Raw genomic sequence first — 23,533 nt, 5'->3', positions numbered from 1 at the left:
CTAAGGTGCCCTTAATTTACATACGATATATCATATATGTGATGTGAACATTACTTAGAACTTGTAACAAAAAAGGTATTCTATTTTGCTGATCAGCCATATTAAAAAAATCACTTCAAGCATCTATTTCTCTTTACCTTTTATTGATTGAGCATTCACAAAGAAAAATTGGTTTCAATTTCCATCCTCTTGCAGTGGTGTAAACTGCAGCATAAACCACAGTGCTGAATACTAACTTACAGATTTCTCCAATTTTCATAGAATCTTACAGCACGGAAGGCTGTTGTGCCTGTGCTGGCTCTTTGAAAGAGCTATCCAATTAGTTCACTCAACCGCTCTTTCACCATAGCCCTGCAAATCTTCCCTTTTCACGTATATAGCCAATTTCCTTTTGAAAGTTAAAGAAAGCTATTCTGTGACTTGGATTTGAATCCCCATCCCCTGCACCCACCGCCACCCCCCCCCCCCCCTCCCCACCACCTTCTGACCCGCCATCCCTCATTGACTGATCAATTGTCCCCTCTCCATCCTGCTCTCCTTCACTGACTGATTAACTGTTCCCTTCTGACCTGCTCTCCCTCACTGACTGACAGATTGTCCCCTCTCTGACCTGCGCATCCCCCCCCCCTTTCACTGATGTTGCAAAGTCATAAATTGTTCAGTGTGCACAAATGAACATGTGAAGATGCAGCATCACTATGGTGGCAAATCTCATATTTCTGCATCAGCTAATTGGATAAGCAGAGCACCATGGAAAGAAATTGCAATTTCCTGGGAAATTTGTTTGGGGCACAGGGGAAATGTAAAGACTGTTGAAAGTATCTCCTCCACCCCCTGCCCTCAATCCTCCAACTGCTCCTTTTTGCTTCCTTTCCTGCTAGGGTATGGCCCACAGATGCTGACAGCCTGTGGTATCTTGCCAACATGTCATTCCTCATTTATGATCCCCTATGGCAGTTGACAAACATGAAAGTTCCAAAAGATATCCAGTGATCGAAAGGGTTAATCTGTGCCATTTCATTTCAGTGATGTCTGCACACTATTCAATTGTTGAGAGGATCACCATTGATGCAAATGCATTTTATTGCATGAGTCATTATAGCAAGCTGAGGTGGAGACCCTCGCTGGTGTGTTCTGCTCCTCCTCCCAGGGATGTTGAAACCAATTTCTGGATCCTATCTGCTGCTCTCGGAATTGAACCTAGGCCTTCTCGTCTGTGTAAATTAATATTCCACCATGCAGTAAGGCAGTAAAGTAACTTGTAGGGATTTTTATGTCAACGGCTCAGTTATTTCTTTGGTTCTTTAAAAATATTTGAATGTGGAAATAAGTTATGCTCCTTGAAATGTTACTTTGCTTGGTTTTAGAATTGTACATTTTCCCACACCATCAGTGTGAGCTGCTGCAGAAAAGGCTTTGATGTTTGCCACATATTAGGATTTTTGGACCAATTTTGCACAGAAAGAATATGGAAAGGAATTGAATTTAAATATTAGATTTTTTAAATAAAGTATATGCATATAACTTTAAAATAAATTATTGAGATAAAAAATGGTTAAAATGCCAATGAGCTAGGCATTCAAGTTATTTCCCTACAGACTGAAAATAAGTAGTGTTTTTGCTGCTCTCAGTAATTAACAAGCACCTCACCCATTATATTTGGAAGTCATAGAGCACTGAAACAGGCCCTTTGGCCCACCGAGTCTGTGCTGACCAACAACCACCTATTTATACTAATCCTACATTAATTCCATATTCCCTACCACATCCCCACCATTCTCCTGCCACCTACCTACACTAGGGGCAATTTACAATGGCCAATTTACCTATCAACCTGCAAGTCTTTGGCTGTGGGAGGAAACCGGAGCACCCGACGGAAACCCACACGGTCGTAGTGAGAACTTGCAAACTCCGCACAGGCAGTACCCAGAACCGAACCCAGGTTGCTGGAGCTGTGAGGCTGTGGTGCTAACCACTGTGCCGCCAGTCATTGATCCTAAGTGCTTGATAGGTATTGTCTTATGAGCACAGAGATAAATTAGGGGTAAAAACACCAACAGGCATGTAGTGTTTGATTGATCTGAGTTAGATGGTTTTGGTCTGTTCGCTGTGTTTGTTTGCTTAAGACTCTGGGTGGAGCTCGAGAGAGCAGAAGCTTCCGGAAGACAGACCTTTTGAAATAAAAACAGAAAGTGCTGCAAAAACTCAGCGGGTCAGGCAGCATCTGTGGAGAAAGCAGCAGAGTTAATGTTTCAGGTCAGTGACCTTTCATCAGAACTCATTCTGATGAAAGGTCACTGACCTGAAATGTTAACTCTGCTTCTCTCTCCACAGATCCTGCCAGAGCTGCTGAGTTTTTCCAGCACTTTCTGTCTTTATTTCAGATTTCCAGCATCCGCAGTATTTTGCTTTTATTACAGACATTTTGAATCTGTCTCACAGAACACAGGCAGCTGCCAAGACATGTGCCACAATCTGTAAGGCCTTTACAGTTATTGTTAATGTGTTTTAAATAAACCAGTTGGTTATTTAACATGAGTGTGATATCTGCATTGCTCAGAGTTAAATCGGATATCGAAATTAAACCCAATAACACAGCATAAACACAAGTCAGGTGATATAAATGGAAAACTGCAACGGCAAACTTTTGCCAGTCTCAGACAGTTGGAACAGAGGAGAGCAATTTGAAATTATTTTGTTTAAGTAAATCAAAAATGATCTACTGATATAGGGAAGTGTAGGACCTTCATTAATTTGTATTATTATGCAAAGACATGTAGTAACTGAAGTAAGCGACTGACCAGAAATGTTGCTTGGAATGAAGGGCTGAAAAAATAGTTTAATGTTTGCTTCTGACCTTATTGCCATCAACTGTAAACAGGTTGTGCTGCTGAAAGATCAGAGAAGCACACAAGAGCATATGTGAAAGATGAGGGGTAAATTTAACCTCCTCCACCATGGGAGAGGGGCGCCGGCAGTGGTTAAATGGGTAACAATGAGAAACCCAACCTCAGCATGCCATGAGCACGCCAACCTCTGGTTTCACCACAGCAGGTTTGGGGTGGGCCAAGTATTCATACTGCAGAGGCGGGGTTATTGTTGAGAATATTTAAACGAGGCTCTGTTTTTCAGATTGTAGCAGTGATCTATCCCTCCCTATAAACTCTCCTTCCCTTGCGATCACTCTCTCCCTGATCACAATCTTTCCCCACGATCCCTCCCCCCTGCAGTCTCTCTCTCTCCCACGCGATCTCTCCCCACACCCCCAACGTGGTCTCTCTTCCCCCACGCCCTCTCTCTCCCACCCCACCCGCGGTCTCTCTCTGCACCACAACCTCTCTTCACGTGGTCTCTCTGCCTCTCTGCCCCCCCACCCACACACCTCGGTCTCTCTCCCCTCAGTGGTCTCTCCCTCCCTGCAGTCTCTGCCCCCTCCCCCTCTCCTAGTCTTCCCCTGTTGCTCTCCTTCTCCTTGCAATCTCTTTCCCCGCATGGCCTCTCCTCTCAATCTCTCTTCCCCCCCCCCCCCCATCCCGCAAACTTCAGAATTCTTTGCCAGCATGATTTTTTCCTTCCTCCTGGCTGTCATGCTCCGAGCCTCCCTCCACCAACCTCTGATTTCCGATTGCTAGGGGCCGTCTGCAGTGGTTCCCTGCTGCCGGGGATGAAACTCAGCATTTCTCGGTTTTCTGGGCACAGACACATGTCCTTGCTTTCTCCATGCCTCCCCGTAAGTATCGAGCCACGATAACCAGTTCATAAGTAATGAGGAATGCATTGTTACATTCCCTGACTCCCTGTTATATTATTTCTATTAGAAACAGGGCACTGTAAATCAACTCAGGAACATGGGCTCCACATATGGGAGAAATTATTATTCTTTCATGGGATGTGGGCTTCGCTGGCAAGGCCAGCATTTGTTGCCCATCCCTAATTTCCCTTGACAACTGAATGGCTTGCTAGGCCATTTCAGAGGGCAGTTAGGAGTCAACCACATTGCTGTGAGTTAGTCACATGTAAGCCAGACCAGGTAAGGACATCGTGATCCAGATGGGTTCTTATGGTGATCAATGATAATTTCATGGCACCGTTCTGAGACTAGCTTTCAATTCCAGATTTTTTTTTAAATTAATTAATTGAATTTAAATTCCACCAGCTGCTGTGGTGGGATTTGAACCCTTGAAATTAGCCTAGGCTCCTAGATTACCAGTTGTGACATTACCATTATGCCACCATCACCCCATTAATACCACTTAATTCAGGAAGATATCGAAAGTAGACCCAAATTTATAACAGCGCTGTTGCAGGAGAAAACTCCATTGCATTCACAATTGGCCATTATAAATTGCCCCTAGTATAGGTAGGTGGAAGGGGAATATAGGGACAGGTGGGGATATGGTAGGAATATGGGATTAGTGTAGGATTAGTATAAATGGGTGGTTGATGGTCGGCACAGACTCGGTGGGCCGAAGGGCCTGTTTCAGTGCTGTATCTCTAAATAAAATAAAAATAAATAAAATAGCACCTTCATATCCAAAAATAATTTGGAACTAAAATCAATGCAGTATACTAGTTTTTTTTATTTCCAAAATATACTTTATTCATAAAAATCTGTGAAAAATACATTTCCAAACAGTTTTAAACAGCACCAAAAAATACAAACATTGCAAGGGTGATCAGGTTCCTTCATTACAATCATGAGTTGCCTCACAACCCTTCCATTTCACATTTGTCATGCCATATACATTTTTACATTTTACAGCGCACAATATTTTCCCGATACAGTTCGAGGGGTTTCCCAAGGATCCAGCCCTTCAGCTAGGCTTGGTGGGGGGACCTTACACTGTGGTCTTTCCCCATTGAGCCTTTGCTGCGGCTGCCCCAAGCTTTAGTGCGTCCCTCAGCACGTAGTCCTGGACCTTGGAATGTGCCAGTCTGCAACATTCGGTGGTGGACAACTCTTTGCGCTGGAAGACCAGCAAGTTTCGGGCTGACCAAAGGGTGTCTTTCACCAAATTGATAGTCCTCCAGTAGCAGTTGATGTTTGTCTCGGTGTGCGTCCCTGGGAACAGCCCGTAGAGCACAGACTCCTGTGTTACAGAGCTGCTTGGGATGAACATCGACAAAAACCACTGGATCTCTTTCCACACCTGCTTTGCAAAGACACATTCCAGGAGGAAGTGGGCAACCGTCTCTTCCCCACCACAGCCACCGCGGGGGCATTGCGCGGAGAGGGCGATACTTCGGGCGTGCAGGAAGGATCTGACGGGGAGGGCCCTTCTCACCACCAGCCAAGCTACATCTTGGTGCTTGTTTGAAAGTTCTGGTGATGAGGCATTCTGCCAAATGACTTTGGCGGTCTGCTCGGGGAACCATCCGACAGGATCCACCGTCTCCTTTTCCCGTAGGGCCTTGAGGACATTCCGTGCAGACCACTGCCTGATGGACCAGTGGTCAAAGGTGTTTTCCCACAGAAACTGCTCCACGAAGGATAGGTGGTACGTCACGGTCCAACTGCATGGAGCGTTCTGCGGCAATGTGACCAGGCCCATCCTTCGCAACACCGGGGACAGATAGAACCTCAGCACGTAGTGACACTTGGAGTTTGCGTACTGGAGGTCTACACACAGCTTGATGCAGCCGCACACGAAGGTGATCATCAGGATGAGGGCAACGTTGGGTCCATTTTTCCCGCCCTTATCCAGAGATTTGAACATCGTGTCCCTCCGGACCCGGTCCATTTTAGATCCCCAGATGAATCGGAAAATGGCTCGGGTGACCGCCACAGCGCAGGAGTGGGGTATGGGCCAGACCTGCGCCACGTACAGCAACAACGTGAGCGCCTCGCACCTGATGACCAGGTTCTTACCCACAATGGAGAGAGATCGCTGCCCCCACATGGTCAACTTTTGTTGTACCTTGGCTACTTGCTCCTCCCAGGTTTTGGTGCACGCCCCGGCCCTTCTGAACCATATCCCCAGCACCTTCAGGTAGTCTGACCTGACGGTGAAGGGGACAAAGGATCGGTCAGCCCAGTTCCCAAAGAACATGGCCTCGCCCTTGTCGTGGTTAACTTTGGCTCCCGAGGCCAGTTCGAACCGGTCGCAGATGTTCATCAGTCTGCGCACAGACAGCGGATCCGAACAGAAGATGGCGACGTCATCCGTGTACAGGGAGGTTTTAACCTGTGTGCCTCCGCTGCCTGGGATTGTCACCCCTCTTATGCTCGCATCCTTCCTAATAGACTCAGCAAAGGGTTCATTACAGCAAACAAACAAGACAGGGGAGAGAGAACAGCCCTGTCTGACTCCAGATTGGTTCGGGAAACTTTCCGATTCCCACCCATTGATTGAGACTGCGCTACTGATGTTTGTGTAGAGCAGTTTGATCCAATTGCAGATTCCCTCCCCAAACCCCATTTTGGAAAGCACGTCCATCATGTAGGTGTGCGATATCCTGTCAAAAGCCTTCTCCTGGTCCAGGCTGATGAGGCAGCTGTCCACCCTCCTGTCCCGCACGTAGGCGATCGTATCCCTGTGTAGCGCGAGACTATCAGAGATCTTCCTGCCGGGTACAGTACAGGTCTGATTGGGGTGGATCACCAACTCCAGAGCAGACTTGACTCGACTGGCTATGACTTTGGACAGAATCTTGTAGTCAACATTAAGCAGTGAGATGGGCCGCCAATTTCTGATTTCTGCCCTCTCCCCCTTCCGTTTGTAAATGAGGGTGATGATGCCTTTCCTCATGGATTCTGATATGCTGCCGGCCAGGAGCATACTCCCGTATATTTCCAGCAGGTCCAAACTGACCCAGTCCCACAGGGCCGAGTACAACTCGACCAGTAAGCCGTCGCTTCCGGGAGTTTTACTCGTCTCGAAGGACTCGACGGCCTTTGTCAGCTCGTCCAGAGTTAGCGGCTTGTCCAGTCTCTCCCTCCTGCTGTCATCTAAGACCTCTGTGGTAGATGACAGGAAGGACTTGGAGGCTCTGCTGTCTGTGGGCTTTGCGTCATTCAGCCCAGCATAAAAGGATTTGCTGATCCTTAGTATGTCGGACTGCGAAGACGTTACCGAGCCATCTTCTTCCTTCAGGCTGCTGATAACAGAGCTCTCTCTGTGTACCTTTTGGAAGAAGTAACGCGAGCACGTCTCATCCTGCTCGATGGAGCGGACTCTGGACCGGAAGATGATCTTGGCGGCCTCCTTGGCAAAGAGCGAGGCCTGCTGGCTCTTCACCTCTTGGAGGTCCTCCTTGCCATCAATGCAGTATTTTTTTTTATTTCCAAAATATACTTTATTCATAAAAATCTGTAAAAATTACATTCCCAAACAGTTTAAAACAGCATCAAGTCAAAAAATACAAACAGTGCAAAGATGATCAGTTTCCTTCTATACAATCATGAGTTGCCTCACAACCCTTCCGAAGAAGGGTCACTGACCCGAAACGTTAACTCTGCTTCTCTTTTCACAGATGCTGCCAGACCTGCTGAGTGGTTCCAGCATTTCTTGTTTTTATTTCAGATTTCCAGCATCTGCAGTATTTTGCTTTTACCTTCCATTTCATTGTCATGCCATATACATTTTTACATTTACAGCACACAAAATTTCTCCGATACAGTTCGAGGGGTTTCCCATGGATCCAGCCCCTCAGTTCAGCTTGGTGGGGGGACCTTACACTGTGGTCTTTCCCCATTGAGCCTTTGCTGCGGCTGCCCCAAGCTTTAGTGTGTCCCTCAGCACGTAACCTGGACCTTGGAATGTGCCAGTCTGCAACATTCGGTGGTGGACAACTCTTTGCACTGGAAGACCAGCAAGTTTCGGGCTGACCAAAGGGCGTCTTTCACCGAACTGATAGTCCTCCAGCAGCAGTTGATGTTTATCTCGGTGTGCGTCCCTGGGAACAGCCCGTAGAGCACAGACTCCTGTGTTAGCGAGCTGCTTGGGATGAACCTCGACAAAAACCACTGCATCCCTTTCCACACCTGCAGTATACTATGGAACAGCACAAGCCATAGTCAAGCATATGTATCTTTGCTTGAAGTATGTAAGTGTAAAGTAATGTTTCTGCGATATCGTTAGAGTAAAATATGTTTCATAATTGAAAATTTTGCCAGATAATTGATATTTCCAATTGAGGTCTGTTTTACATTTCAGGGAAACTACAAAGAGCAATTAAATGAATTGCCACAATGAGTTTCTAAACCTAACTAAATGTAAGACAGCTAATATAAATACACCCTATATAAGGATTTTCAGTGAAGCTATTCTTGTTGCTGAATTTGAAGGGAATAGTAGTAGTCACTTGCTGTACAGAACTTGAGTATTGCTGAAAAAGGAAACATGCTGTCAAAGCTTATCATCTTACACTCATCAGGACAGATGCAAGAATGCCAAATTTCAAAGGGAGCAATGATTTACATTGCATCAGAAAAGGATGCTGATTGGTTGGCAAGTCAGCTCTGATTGGTCGAGACATTGACATGGAAAATGCACCAGGGAACTATTGCCCCACACTTCTGTTTAATTCAAAAAGGCACAATGTATGGACATATCCGTTATGCCTGCAGATTACTGGTCCCTGCGTATGGCCACATTTGCTTCAATAATTTGATAAATGAGCATATCCTGAATTGCCAGAGATACAAAGAATCTGCCATGATTTTGCAAAGTCAGAAGAAAAGGGTGTGCCCCAAAAATACAAAGTAGATGATGGTTCCAGGTTCTGGGGTGTCCCAAGGGATCTTGCATTCTGGAAGCTGAAAACTCTGAGGCGGGGGAACGTAAACTTTCTTTGTGGGATCCATTGGAGTACTCTCACTACAGCTGATCCCACAAAGAAAAGAAAAAATACTTCGCTTTCTCAGCCTCTCCTGAGGCTGACTCTCTTCTCGTGCAGTTCAGCTGGCAGGATAACCCCAAATGTCTCCCTGCTCAGGCCTGAGTTAACATCACAGTCTGGATTCTATTACATCATCAGGTTCCAGCATATAATCATAGAATGGTTACAGCACAGAAGGGGGCCATTTGACCCGTCATATCCGTGCCAGCCCTCTCAAGAGCAAATCTGCTGTTCCCACTCCCCCGTAACCCTGCGATTTTTTTTCTCTTCAGGTGCTTATCCAATTCCCTTTGGAAAGTTATGATTGAATCTCCCTCCACCACACTCTCAGGCAGTGCATTCCAGATCCTAAGTGCTTGCTGTGTAAAAACTTTTTTCTCATGTCACTATTGCTTATTTTGCCAATTACCTTAAATCAATGTTCTCTGGTTCTTGACCCTCCTATCAATGGAAACAGTTTCTCCCAATCTGTTCTGTCCAGACACCTCATGGTTTTGAATATCTCTATCAAATTGCCTCGCAACCTTCTCTTTAAGGAGACCAACCCCAACTTTTCCAATCACCCAAGTAACTGAAGTCCCTCATCCCCGGAACCATACTCATTGATCTTTGCTGAACCCTCTTTAAAGCCTTCATAGGAACATCTTCTTCTTTGACCTCCTTGTCTCGAGAGACAATGGGTAAGCGCCTAGAGGTGGTCAGTGGTTTGTGAGGCAGCGCCTGGAGTGACTATAAAGGCCAATTCTAGAGTGACAGACTCTTCCACAGGCACTGCAGATAAAATTGGTTGTCGGGGTTGTTACAGAGTTGGCTCTCTCCTTGCACTTCTGCCTTTTTTCCTGCCAGCTGTTAAGTCTCTTTGACTCACCACTCCTTAGCCCCATGTTTATGGCTGTCCGTCAGCTCAGGCGATCACTGGCAACTGACTCCCATGACTTGTGGTCCATGTCACAGGACTTCATGTCGCGTTTGCAGACATCTTTAAAATGGAGACATGGACGGTCGGTGGGTCTGATACCAGTGACGAGCTTGCTGTATAATACGTCCTTGGGGATCCTGCCATCTTCCATGCGGCTCACATGGCCAAGCCATCTCAAGCGCTGCTGGCTCAGTAGGGTGTATATGCTGGGGATGTTGGCCGCCTCGAGGACTTCTGCGTTGGAGATATGGTCCTGCCATCTGATGCCCAGGATTCTCCGGAGGCAGCGAAGATGGAATGTGTTGAGACGTCGCTCTTGGCTGACATACATTGTCCAGGCCTCGCTGCCGTAGAGCAAGGTACTGAGGACATAGGAACATAGGAAGATAGGAACAGGAGTAGGCCATTCAGCCACTCAAGCCTATCCTGCCATTCAATGAGATCATGGCTGATCCGCGGCCTAACTCCATATACCTGCCTTTGGCCCATATCCCTTAAAATCTTTGCTTAACAAAAATCTATCTATCTCAGATTTAAAATTAACAACTGTTCTAGCTTCAACTGCTTTTTGTGGGAGAGAGTTCCATACCTCTACCACCCTTTGCATGAAAAAGTACTTCCTAACATCTCTCCTGAACAGTCTGGCCCTAATTTTTAGACTATGCCCCCTAGTTTTAGAATCTCCAACCAGTGGAAATAGTTTATCTTTATCTAGCCTGTCTTTTCCTGTTCACATCCTTCTTAAAGCATGGTGCCTAGAATTGGACACAGTTCTCCAGTTATATAAGCATACATGTATATGTAAAGAAGGAGAGCAGGTTAAGATTGTGGAATAGCACAATCCTGCCAGATTTCTGATGGTAAACAACCTGGGCAACTTTAACTACCTACATGCACAGTGTTAAAACCACCTCCACCAAATATTTGCTTTTTTCATTAGTCTTACTTTTGGGTTCTAAAAGGAAGTATAGCCTATAACATCCCAATAATTCTAAATATATACATCTATGACTGCCTCATTAATCACTCCTGAGCCTGATTTATATTCTAGGTCTGTTGGCAACAGACAGTCTGGAAGCAAATGTTTTGTGCTGCACTTCTGTTGTGGCATAAATCTCAGTTCCTATAGTGACACGAATGCAATTGTTCTTATTCAATATATGATTTTCATTTAAAATGAACATTTCCAACTAACTTCCATTTTTAATTTAGTTACTTAAGCATGAAGTAAACCTAATGCATGCTGAAACACCAGGGGATACAATGGCTTGGATATTAACCGGGGTGGGTTACGTAGGTGGGGGTGCAGCGTTTCGGATGGAAAACCCACAAATCCAATTTTTCCTGTTTTACCTCCATAGGGTACATGTATTGGTATTGACAGGCTCCCCGCCTGGAAGTTAGCCTGACTGACAGGCTTGGCTTCCAGTTGGGCAGAGAGCAATCCACAGCCCCTTTGTATGGTGGGGTGAAGCTTAGGGTCCTTGGGGGAAAACACTCCAGCTCCTCCTGGACTGCAAGCAGTGCTGTAACAGACACCTTCTCTCCAAAGCTGTTCTTGCCTTGCTTCAGCTGTCAGGTTTCCCGAGGCCTGGGAAACACGGCCAGGCTAAATCAGAGGCTGCCAGCCTCATTAATGTGTTTAAAATGCCAACCCACCCCTTTGTTCTATTCCAGATAGCCAGGTGGTGAAGGATGGAACTGCAACCAATTCTTATGCACTTTTATAAGCATTCATTTACAGAGATATACATGACAAACATGCACCTTCTAACCTAGTCACCACAGTTTCAGTCTGCTCCTATTTCTAGGAATACAAGGGAATCCACCACCTGCAAACAATTAAACACAATTAATATACAATTAATATCTTTGTCCCACCTCTGCAAAACCTGAAAGTCAGTGGGTTGGTGTCAGCTTCCTGACACGCTTGGAATTTTTCCTGATTTAACCACCGCCTTCCTGACCCACCAATCAATCCCATGCATTCACCCATGTCAAAATTTACCCCAATGTTACTCACAAATCGGATATCAGGTTATTCCACCTAATGCAATCAAAATCAAGTTCCAGAGCTTCTCAGTTTGCTTTATCTATTCCAGCATGAAAGTGATGACCTATTCCTATTGTTTGATTGTGTGCAGATGACCATTGTGCTACATGATGGCTTAATCTCTTGCTGTGAAGGGGAGCATTGAACAATGACAAATGATGAGCCTCAATGCCTCAGCTGGATAAGGTAGTGGGTAGCTAGGATAAATCTCAAATTTATGCTTAGGTATATGATCTCAGCTAGGATGTTAGCATTGGGGATGCAACTATTGGCTTCAGCCCACCTGGGTTAGGGAGGGGTAATCTGGCAGGACCCCCACGCCTAATCATAAGCCAATAATTACTGCTGGAAGTACACTCATGTGAATGCTGGATGAGGACAGGATTTGGTTTGGCTCTAATTCCTGCAATGATCGAATAGTCTGTGGTCACTGACTACCTAGGCCCACATATCAATACAGTTGGACAAGGTGCTAGATGGCAATGAGCACTCTTAAAACCATGCCTTTGTGAGAGGCCAGTACCTTAGCGTTAGGAGGGTAAAACATTGGAAGATGAATGTGGAGGAAGAAAAGCAGCCAAATGATTTAGGATTTGTTAAAAATTCTTCAGCACCCTAAACATAAAACATCACTATTGTCATCCAGGCCCCCACCTGCCAAGCATGGGGCATATTAATTTCACCACATGGACATTACATTTCAAACTGTTGATGAAGTGAAGAAAGGACTTACTTTAAAAAATTGCCAGATTTTGGCTGGAAAGATATTTGCATATTAACAGACAGTGCTTGGAAAGGACAAAGGACCATTCGGTGACACATTCAACCCACAATGGACTTTTGATCACCAGACGTTGAAGGTGTGGGAGCTCGCATTCCAGGTTGACTGCTAAGATGGACGAATACACAAATGGACATGGTCAAACCAGCTAGTCACATGACTAATATAATATAAAATAAAAACAAGAAATGCTGGAACCACTTAGCAGGTCTGGCAGCATCTGTGGAAAGAGAAGCAGAGTTAACGTTTCGGGTCAGTGACCCTTCATCGGGTCACTGACCCGAAACGTTAACTCTGCTTCTCTTTCCACAGATGCTGCCATACCTGCTGAGTGGTTCCAGCATTTCTTGTTTTTATTTCAGATTTCCAGCATCTGCAGTATTTTGCTTTTATTTTAGTCACATGACTAACCTGCTGGGTATCCTGAGTCTTTTGAATTTGTACGAACAGTTTGGGCAAAAAGCAGAATGCTCCTCGACTGAGAAGATCTCTCCTGGCTGGCTCGCCACAGTCTCTTCTGTCTGCCTGCTCCCATTTCTTTCTCATGAAACTCCAAATCCACTGAAGACACATGAATCCCAAGAGAGAAAAGTCTCCTACAGTGAACAAGGTTTAAGAAGAATACTGGGCCCCAACAAAAAGCAAGATCTACCTTCAATAAAGGACACTACAGTGAGCTCGAAGAACCGTAACACAAAAAACCTCCTCATATATTGCCTCAAACTTTTGCCACTTTATTTGTTCTGTTTTCTTTCTGTCTCTATCTGCATGTGTGTATTGTGTATGCATGCTAGCTTGGGCGCGTCATGTATCCGTAGGCGTTAACCGAATTAGAGTTTAAGTTTAATAAATTTCATCTTTTCTTCTTTAAACCTAAGAAAGTCTGTTTGTGCTGGTTTCTTTGCCTTATAATTGAAAAACGGTGAGCAAGGATTCACCAAGGGGGAGCTAAAAACACAGTGGGCTGAATTTTATCTGGGCACTGTGCTCCGCGGCGGCACCCTTTAAACACAGCGGGGTGCTCACATTTAGTGGCCGCCGCAGAGACCCCGTGATATTACGCACGGGAACTCATTAGCATCACTGTGCCGAGCTGCTCCCCCCCCCCCCCCACCCCCCACCCCCCATATTACCTGGGGAGAGGCGGGACATTCGGCACAGTGAGGAACCATTTGACAGCTGCACAGCAGGTGCTGGGGCCCTATTTAAAGCGCCCCAGCACCTGCTTCCTGACAGCTATCAAAGAATACTTACCTAACGGCTGAAAAGTGGGGCTACTGTCAATCTGACAGCAAAGCAGAAAGTGGTGGGGAAACTCAGCAGGTCAGGCAGCATCTGTGGAGACAGAAGCAGAGTTAACTTGACCGAGTTCACAGACTTGAAAGTTAACTCTGCTTCTCTCTCCATAGATGCTGCCTGACCTGCTGAGCTACCCCAGCACTCTCTGCTTTGCTGCCACATACTTACCCTCCTGTGTACCAGTTGTCCTGTGAAGTTGCAATCCTCTTCTTCCACTCGTGTGTTACATTGCTTCTTGTAGGCGTGCCGCACCTGGGTGAATACCATAAAATGCAAATACACAACAGAAAGAAAACCATAATTGAAGAATATTTGCACACTATGGGCTTCAATCATCTGACTGAAAAACCACAGACTAATATGCATTTGGAATCTGTATTTATTTCACTGACAACTGTTAAATGAAATTACATGTAACTGCAATTAAACAATCTGTGTTAAAAAAACAGGAAAATATGTTCTAGCTGCATTGCCAACTAGAAATATTATACCAATAAATATGATCAGCTGCTGCAGAAGCAAAGTTGAAAAACCATGATAAGACCACAAATTTCCTCACTAGTCCTGCATTTGTCTTCAAACATGTGCAAGACAAACCTTGAAGCCAGAAGTTAGAGCAGTTACACGAAGGAGTCACCATTGCATTTAAAGGACCACACCAAAAACCAAGGATGGCAGAGGGGTGCTCTAAAGTGGCCTCACAGTGTAGCAAAGCCTCCCTGCTCACTCTCCTCCAGGCTCTGTGGGCAAAGTGAGAGATCCTTTTCACCAGTGATGGTAAGAAGAGGCCCTCCTGCCTGAACAAGGCAGTCTGGCTGGAGGTGGCAGAGGAGGTGAGTAGTCTTGGGGCCATCTGGCATCAAAGGGTCCAATGCCAGAAGGGGATGAATGATCACTCTCCCAGCGAGCCTGGGCCCTCTAGGCTTCATGCGCACAGGGTACGACCGCCAAAGTCATCCACAACCAAAGGGCTATCGTAGCATCAGCCTCCCTACAGCAGGCTGTTAACGCAGAAGTGGCACCACGTAGGAGAATCTGCAAACATTTCCAAAAAGCATTCCGACACAGATGGATCCGCATGGGTGACAAAACACAGTAGAAAGGCCGGGAACAAAATCGTCTTCACTAACATTGTGTTGCTTTTACTGTGTGGATGAAGTGTGCCAACATGTACTGATCATGGCTCCTCCCATTATATCATTGGCCTTCCAGAATTGCCAATGTATGGAATGACATCATTGCCATGCCAGTATCACTCATGTGCGTCTCCATGGATGCAGTAATATGGAATATGGCTCAGTATTCTGCTGCCAGTAATGATGGACGCAAAGATGTTGCAGATGCGGACTGCTGCACAACAGGTGAATGAGGGTGCTATGTGGCTTGCAGAGCCCACTGTGGCATGGAGAATCTTTCATCAATGAGGCACTGCTGTACATCCCAAGCCAGCTGCTTGCCCTGCATGCGGTGCCTGGATGTTCTCTGTCCTCCCATGTGCCTTCCCTGCTGTAAGACCTCAGCATCCTCATCATCCGAGTAGGAGTCCTGATCATGTCACTCCTCATCCTGCAAGGTCTTCCCTCTATTGACTGTGTAGTTGTGCAGAGCACAGCAAACAGCAACGATGCAAGCTACCCTTTCTGGCCTGTACTGCGGGGCACCACTCGATCTATCCAGGCAGCAGAATCGCATTTTCAGCATGCCGATCGCCTGCTCAATGGTGGCTCTTGTAGCTCCATGGCTGGCATTGTATCGCTGTTCTGCAGCAGTGCTGGGGTGTCTTGCCGGTGTCAGGAGCCATGTATGCAAGGGGTAGCCCTTGTTTCCAAGAAGCTACCCCTCCATCTGAGCCACTTCAGTGAACAGCAATGGCAACTGCAACTGGTGCAGGATGAAAGTGTCATGGCAGCTGCCTGAAATGCGGGCACAGATTTGCATGAATCGCTTCCGGTAATCACTTCCCAGCTGCACAGTGATTGAGTGGAAACCCTTACGGTTTACGTATTCAGCAGGTTGCCTGGCGGGAGCCTCGATGGCCACATGGGTGCAATCTATGACCCCTTGCACCTGTGGGAATCCCACGATGGAGCCGAAACCGGTGGCGCTCTCTGCTTTGCTTTCAGGGTCCGTTGTGAAGCTGAAACCTCTGGAACAGGGCATCGGTGACCTCGCTGCACTGCTGACTGTGTGACCCCACAAAGGTCTCTGGTGAGGCCCTGAAATGATGCAGAGGTGTAAAAATTGAGAGTCGCTGTCACTTTGAGGGCCACAGGCATAGGATGTCGCCAAAGCCCCTGGGCTGCAGGTCATCATTCAGCAGGAGAGATGTGTCACTGCCTCTCTAGACATCCGCAGTCGCCTCTGACACTGGTTTGTCATGCGGGACCTGGAGATGGGCAGCGATCTGTAGTGGCGAGGTCGCCCTGGATGCTGCTGCTCATGACCGGATGCCTCTATGAGTGCTGCAACTGCCTGTTGGTTTTGCCTGTGGTGCATATGGATCCTCTCAAGAGGCACATCAAAGAATATAGGGTGAACTATCCCCATCTTCAAGTCACAATTCAACTCGGTTCCTTCAATTCTTCAAAGGTTCTCGATAGGGCAAAGATTGATGTTGAGTCGTACATCAGGTGCTTTCATGCAGCAGCTGTGTGGTATGGCATTACATTGCCCGTCTTAGCTCCCATTAAGAGTGGCACCGCATGACCACATAAAGATTGAACAAGCCTGCATCGATTGGCCCATAAGACATAGAAGCTTCACACACCTACCAGCTCTGGCACTCTCCCCACAATCAGGGTGATTCAAGTGCCATTGCTCCTTCAACGACAGAGGCAGTCAGACGCACAGAGCTGCCAACCATTACGGAGGGCAGAATCGCAGTGGCTCCCTTCGGTAATGCAGACTGAAACCCCTGAATATCCCCCCCTCCCTCCTCCCTTTAAGACTGCAGAGTGAGACCCCTGAATTTTCCCCGTCCCTCCTCCCTTTAAGACTGCAGAGTGAGACCCCTGAATATCCCCCCTCCCCCTCCCTTTAAGACTGCAGAGTGAGACCCCTGAATATCCCCCCTCCCCCTCCCTTTAAGACTGCAGAGTGTGACCCCTGAATATCCCCCCTCCCTCCTCCCTTTAAGACTGCAGAGTGAGACTCCTGAATATCCCCCCTCCCTCCTCCCTTTAAGACTGCAGAGTGTGACCCCTGAATATCCCCCCTCCCCCGTCCCTTTAAGACTGCAGAGTGAGACTCCTGAATATCCCCCCTCCCTTTAAGACTGCAGAGTGAGACCCCTGAATATCCCCCCTCCCTCCTCCCTTTAAGGCTGCAGAGTGAGACCCCTGAATATCCCCCCTACCCCCTCCCATTAAGACTGCAGAGTGAGACCCCTGAATATCCCCCCTCCCTCCTCCCTTTAAGGCTGCAGAGTGAGACCCCTGAATATCCCCCCTCCCCCCTCCCTTTAAGACTGTAGAGTGAGACTCCTGAATATCCCCCCTCCCCCCTCCCCCCTCCCTTTAAGACTGCAGAGTGAGACCCCTGAATATCCCCCCTCCCTCCTCCCTTTAAGACTGCAGAGTGAGACCCCTGAATATCCCCCCTCCCTCCTCCCTTTAAGACTGCAGAGTGAGACTCCTGAATATCCCCCCTCCCTTTAAGACTGCAGAGTGAGACCCCTGAATATCCCCCCTCCCTCCTCCCTTTAAGGCTGCAGAGTGAGACCCCTGAATATCCCCCCTCCCTCCTCCCTTTAAGACTGCAGAGTGTGACCCCTGAATATCCCCCCTCCCTCCTCCCTTTAAGACTGCAGAGTGTGACCCCTGAATATCCCCCCTCCCTCCTCCCTTTAAGACTGCAGAGTGTGACCCCTGAATATCCCCCCTCCCTCCTCCCTTTAAGACTGCAGAGTGTGACCCCTGAATATCCCTCCTCCCTCCTCCCTTTAAGACTGCAGAGTGAGACTCCTGAATATCCCCCCTCCCTCCTCCCTTTAAGACTGCAGAGTGTAACCCCTGAATATCCCCCCTCCCTCCTCCCTTTAAGACTGCAGAGTGTGACCCCTGAATATCCCTCCTCCCTCCTCCCTTCCATAATGCATAGTGAGACTCTTGAATAGCAAAACTTACCTTCACTGGCAACAACTTCTGCCTCTGAGGATCTGCCGGCTTTTCAAATCATGAACGGGACGGCACGTGACGGCCGCCCGTTCAGCGAAAAACTCAGAAGTGTCCATGGAGAGGTGGCGGGCTGCATAATCTGCAGAGGTAAGTACCGTTTAACATATTCTAATAGGGGTGCCGCCGCCATGCGGCGGTGGGTGGCGCCGCACCGAGGTCCCCCCGCCACCGGTAATTTGCGGTGGGCCCTTAACGTCGTCACGAGACAAGACGGGCCTTTCCACGCAGAATTTTACCCACCCCTCGACAAAATTCAGCTCTGTATGTTTAAAAATAAAATCCTGTTATAGTAAGACCAGGTGAAGGCTGAAAGAGAACCCTCGACCTCTTTCTGACCTGGTCCTAACACGATGATGACAGCAATTTAAGTGTAAGTCTAGTGTCATTGAATGTTTGTACTTATAAAAGGTAATGTCAATTAAGATATGCCTGATTTGTTCTATTTTAAATATGTTCTATTCTTTTAGGCTGTTCAGAGCCTCTGGGGATGAAGTCAGGACATATCCAGGATTATCAGATTACTGCTTCCAACATCTTTAGGACCCTAAATATGGATATGTTTACATGGGAACCCTGTAAAGCTCGCCTGGATAAACAAGGAAAGATTAATGCTTGGACATCAGGGCGCAGTGATCAGTCGCAGTGGCTGCAGGTATTCATTGTACTTTGAAACTATGGAGCTTTCATTATCTGTGCACATCTTAACACTTCTTGTGTCTCTACTACTAATTAATAAATTCATAAAACATTCTAGTTTAAAATAAATCCAAATGTAACCTAGTAATGAGTTGCTTGCTTCTATAATTTAGAAAAATTAATTTTAATAAAAGTTCACAGTTAGACTTTGAAGTTCAGTTTATAAATTCACATAAATCGCTATCTTTCTTTAAGTGGAGACCATAATTCCTTAAATGAACTGAACAGCCATTATTCTTTTCTTCCTTATGTTCTTAGAATCAAAACAGTTCCAATACAGTCGTAAACTGATTCATTCTTTTGGAGTGGAGGGAGGTGTTAGAGATCATTCTATTCCATCATTTTACATTGATTGTTTAGGTCTAGTAAATTCTATGTGCATTCCACAGCCTCGCGCCCTCCTGTGTCAGAACATTTCTACAGGGTCTCTATCCTAAATCTTTCACACTTAACTTATATCATCTATGTTATCACAACCATTCAAAACAGCCTGTTTTTATCTAATCTGTCTAATCCCTTCATAATTTTGAAACCATTATCAAATCACGGCATACTCTTCTCTGTTCAAAGAAAACACCCCTAATTTTTCCAAGTCTTACTTTATATTTGTATTCCCTCATACCAGCCTGTACCTTAGTGAATGTGCACTGAACACTGTCAAATGCTTCAAAATTCACCCTGTAGTACGGAGCCCAAAACTGCACACAGTATGCCAACTGTCCTCTGACTGAAATTTTATGTAAATTCACCATTACATTTCAATTTTCATATCTGTGCCTCTTGCTATGAAACCCAGTATTTCATTCGCTATTATTTTATGGCCTTTTCTGCTTGAGGTACTTTTAATGTCTTGTGAACCTGAACCCCCAAATCCTTGTGGTCTTCTGCACCACCCAAACTCCCCCCATCCAAAAAATAATTATTACTTTACCTTTACTAAAATGTCCCAGTGCGCACTTACTGATGTTGAATTCCATCTTTCAGTAGTGTGCCCATTTCACCATCACATTTTGGTTGTTGGAATTATTTATTATGCCTCCTATATTAATTATATGTTATCTACTACTCCCTCTAGACCTATATCCAAATCACAGGCATACACAGTGAGCACAAGCTATCCCAGAATAGACCCCTTCGATATATTACTATCTACTTCCAACCAGAAGCTGCCTTTAATTCCCACTCTGTTTCTAACCAACTTTTAATTCAATTTGCTATCTTTTCTCTAATTCTATAATTCTCTAATTCCATACCTCTTAATCTTAATCAATAGTTCCCTGCCTGGTACTTTAATCAAAGTCCGTGTGTAACACATCCACTGCATTGCTCCATCCACCATTTCTGCCACTTCCTTAAAAATGTCAGGTTTGTAAAGCACGATCTTCTTTCCTTTCAAAAATCCATGCAGCTACTTTTAATTATTTTTTCTTCCTTTAAATATTTAGTAATTTCATCTTTAATTGAAGATTCCAAAATGTTCCCTACCACAAATGTTACCTAACTGACCTGTAATTATCTCCGTGCTTGAAAATGGATACAACATAGGACACTCTCAGCAGAATTCTGAACTATTGGGGATCATTTTAAGCTAATCCATCTGAAAGGGAAATGATGGGATTGAATTGGCCACTTGCCACCCAATTTTTAACTTCCCATTGGCATGACATTCTCTTAATTGTGCTGAAATGTTTGGAAGTGCATTTCAGTACTCGATTTGTTGATTGCTGCCTCTGTATGATCAGATACATTAAGCCCCAAATCTACTATGCTTTTCATCCCATTGTCTGGACTTTAGTGCACTGATAATGATGTTTGCATATGAAAATACATTATAAAACATGTTTCCATCAAAACAAAACCACATAGTGCATATAGGTAAAACAAAATAAAGGCACAACAGTAAGAACATTTGATACCAGGATGAATGCCTATTAAAAAAGACCTTTCTAATCAGTTACCAAGGTGATGCTATGTAGCATATTACTGGAATAAGTGGCTGAGAGGTTTCAGTGAGCAGCTCATACTGAGGTGCATAGTTGGTAGTGCCTTTAATGACCAGCATGAGGAGAAAAATAATTCAAATGATCAATAAGACTAAATTTCTTTTTTAGGCTACATCTGAAATTTGAGGTAGAGCCCAGACTAACAACAAAATTAAAATGATTTCCAGGGCCAAAATAGTCAGTGGAAATTGAAAAAGATGAATAGGTTCTGGAGGTACAAGTTCCCCATTGGACTAGGTGGGTGTAGCAAACACAAACTTATTGCAACAGACCAGACAAACTGTACTGTCGGAAGGTGAAGTCGTGGCTACTCTTTTCCCTAAGGAATAGGAGGGGGAAGGTATTACAGGTAAAACACAGCAAGTTCTGTGAGTGGGAGGTGAGAAAGAGAGAACGAGAGAGAGAGGGCGGAATCTTACTGCCTTAGGGTTGAATTTTGTGGCAAGGCCCATGGTCCCATCGCTGGGAGTGCTGGAGCCATATTTAAAGGGCTGTCAGTATCTTCTGAAATGAATCCCCCCACAAAGAAGCAGAAATGGAAGCCCAGAGGAAGAAGGCTTGTGAAGAAATGGCAGAAGGAAGATCCTGGATGTCACCATGTTTCAGCAATGCATCCCTGCAGGTTCACTTCCAGGCTGCTCAAGCTCGGCAGGAGGTCCTCTTCCCCCAGGAGGGGAGGAGAAGATCGGACCGCCTGATGAAGCAACCCTGGATGGAGATTGCAGATGAGGTCAGTAGCCATGGGGTTGTCCCCAGAACCTGGCTGCAGTGCCTCAAGTGAGTTAATTACCTCATACGATCCGCCAAGGTGAGTGCACCACACATTGCTTTCTTTAGGGGGTTACATGTGGCTGTACGTGATGGTGAGATTAGCAGAAAGGGAATGCCAACCCAATCAGTGGCAATGGGGCATGCAGCAGCATTGCCTGTCGCAAGGATGGGAGCTTCTTGGTGAATGGTCCCAGTCCATCAGAGTTGACTGCTGCACTGCCGTTTCTGAATGGCTACACACAGGAGGCATTCCTGTGGCTCCATCGTGGGCAGTCAGGGCATCACCAGCACTGGAGCTTTTCTTCTCTTTGTCAGGAGACTAACATTGGTCATTTATGTGCTTGCAGGAGAAAACTACTCACAATGGGAAGGAAAGGGTGAAGACGGGCAGCGGGGTCCCTTACCTTGAAATATCTCCTAGACTGCACTCCTAACAGCTCTGGGTTTAGTGTGAAATATTGCCAAGATTGTGCACCTACTGCTGAGTTTAGTGTGAAATAGTGTCTAGACTGCACTCCTAACAGCCCTGGGTTTAGTGTGAAATATCACCTCTGCTGCCCTCTTAGCTGCCCTGGGCTTAGTGTTACCTTGTTTACCTTGCCATCCTAATCCAGTATCTCGAACTCAGAGGCCAGGAGAGAGCTGTTTCATTGCAGATGATGAGACATGAGTGAAGACACAAGAGAGTGAGTGGCCTACTGGATGGGCACAACTGAGCCTCTGGTGAACATGAGGCGTAGTGCTCATGCATTCTCCGCTGGTTACATGGAGCTCCACAGTAGGATTTGTCTGAAGGATGTGATGGAATGCACATTACCCTCTAATTAATCTTCTGCCTCATGCAGGTCAGAGAAAAGAGCAGACAGCTGCAGAGACCAGGAGACAGCTGTCCACCTCTGAGAGGACGGGGCCTCAGAAGGGCACCATCACATCTTTCCCCCCACCTTTCACCAGGGAAGATACTCTCACGTTGCTGGGAATCCGTTTGCGAGTAGTTTTGGGGTCACAACCTGGTGAGCACAGCACAGACGAGCCTGAGTAGCTGACAGAGGCTGTGACCGCCAAGGGCATTGACACTTGGAGGACTGTGGGAGGCCAGGGCAATGCTGAGCCGCAGGCTGATGACATTCCTCTGGAGTCATCAGTGAGGCAGTAGATGTTGGAGCTCCAGCGTGAGATGTAGCAACACCTGGCAGAGCTTCCAGAGGCTATGCGCACCCTAGCACGGACAATGGAGGAGTCCATCCAGGCCATGAGTGCTGCCAAGTCCCTGGCATGTTTGTGTTTGGCTTTCTCCATTAAGCGATTGCTGACCCTCATGGAGAGCCATATCCAACAGACCAGTTAGTGGATGCCGATGATGTGCACTGACCTGCACACGCCATCGTCAACTTCATGAGCTTTGTGCAGCAGTGGCTGGGTAAGGGGGTGGGGTGGGGGGGTGGTTGGTCGAGGCACCTGGAGTCACTGCCAGGTCCTTGGACTCCTCAGGTCAGCAGGGAGGTACAAGTGTGCCGTGAAAGGGAGGAGGAGGAGCGGCAGTCTGATGCATCTGGGGACTCCTCTCAGGGGACTCCTAGTTTGGCAGCTCAGCCTATCTGTCTGTGACAACAGCAGCTCACATAGCCGTGATGACAGAGGAGGCTCCTGCACTTGTGCAGGAGGGCCTGGATATGCCTGAGCCTTCCAGGCCTCAGACAGCCAGAAGACAATAACCAAGGTCATCCAAAGCCACGGGGCAGCAAGGTCAGCAACCTCCCTCGATCTCAGCTGACCGCGCAGGGGGAGAACCACAGAGGAGCATGGGTAAGAGATTTAAGAAGAGCACTAGCTGCACTTGGGGTTCACGGGTTACTATTTTGTTAAAGCATGCTGTCCTGCAATTTTTTTGCTCTCCAATAAATGTGTAATGTGCAAGGCAAGAGTTATCCTTCCATTTCTTTTGGGCCACTAGGACTTCAGGAATACCCTGGCTCCGTCAGAGAATGATGGGAG

The 23,533-nt window shown here is 46.5% G+C and overlaps 1 protein-coding gene across 3 annotated transcripts in view; it reads left to right on the top strand.

Annotated features, from left to right (window-relative positions):
* Positions 1-23,533, top strand: part of LOC137368681 (EGF-like repeat and discoidin I-like domain-containing protein 3) — a 263,542-nt gene that overhangs the window by 196,702 nt on the left and 43,307 nt on the right. For all 3 annotated transcript variants that reach the window (XM_068028831.1, XM_068028830.1, XM_068028829.1), the window contains one exon: positions 18,536-18,720. In XM_068028831.1, the coding sequence (XP_067884932.1) occupies positions 18,536-18,720 (185 nt within the window). The remainder of the gene's footprint in view (positions 1-18,535; positions 18,721-23,533) is intronic.

The sequence above is a fragment of the Heterodontus francisci genome, chromosome 4 (genome assembly GCF_036365525.1).
Source record: "Heterodontus francisci isolate sHetFra1 chromosome 4, sHetFra1.hap1, whole genome shotgun sequence".
Classification (NCBI taxonomy): domain Eukaryota; kingdom Metazoa; phylum Chordata; class Chondrichthyes; order Heterodontiformes; family Heterodontidae; genus Heterodontus; species Heterodontus francisci.
Note: the sequence above shows the minus strand (reverse complement) of the source record. Positions and strands in the feature narration are given on the sequence as shown.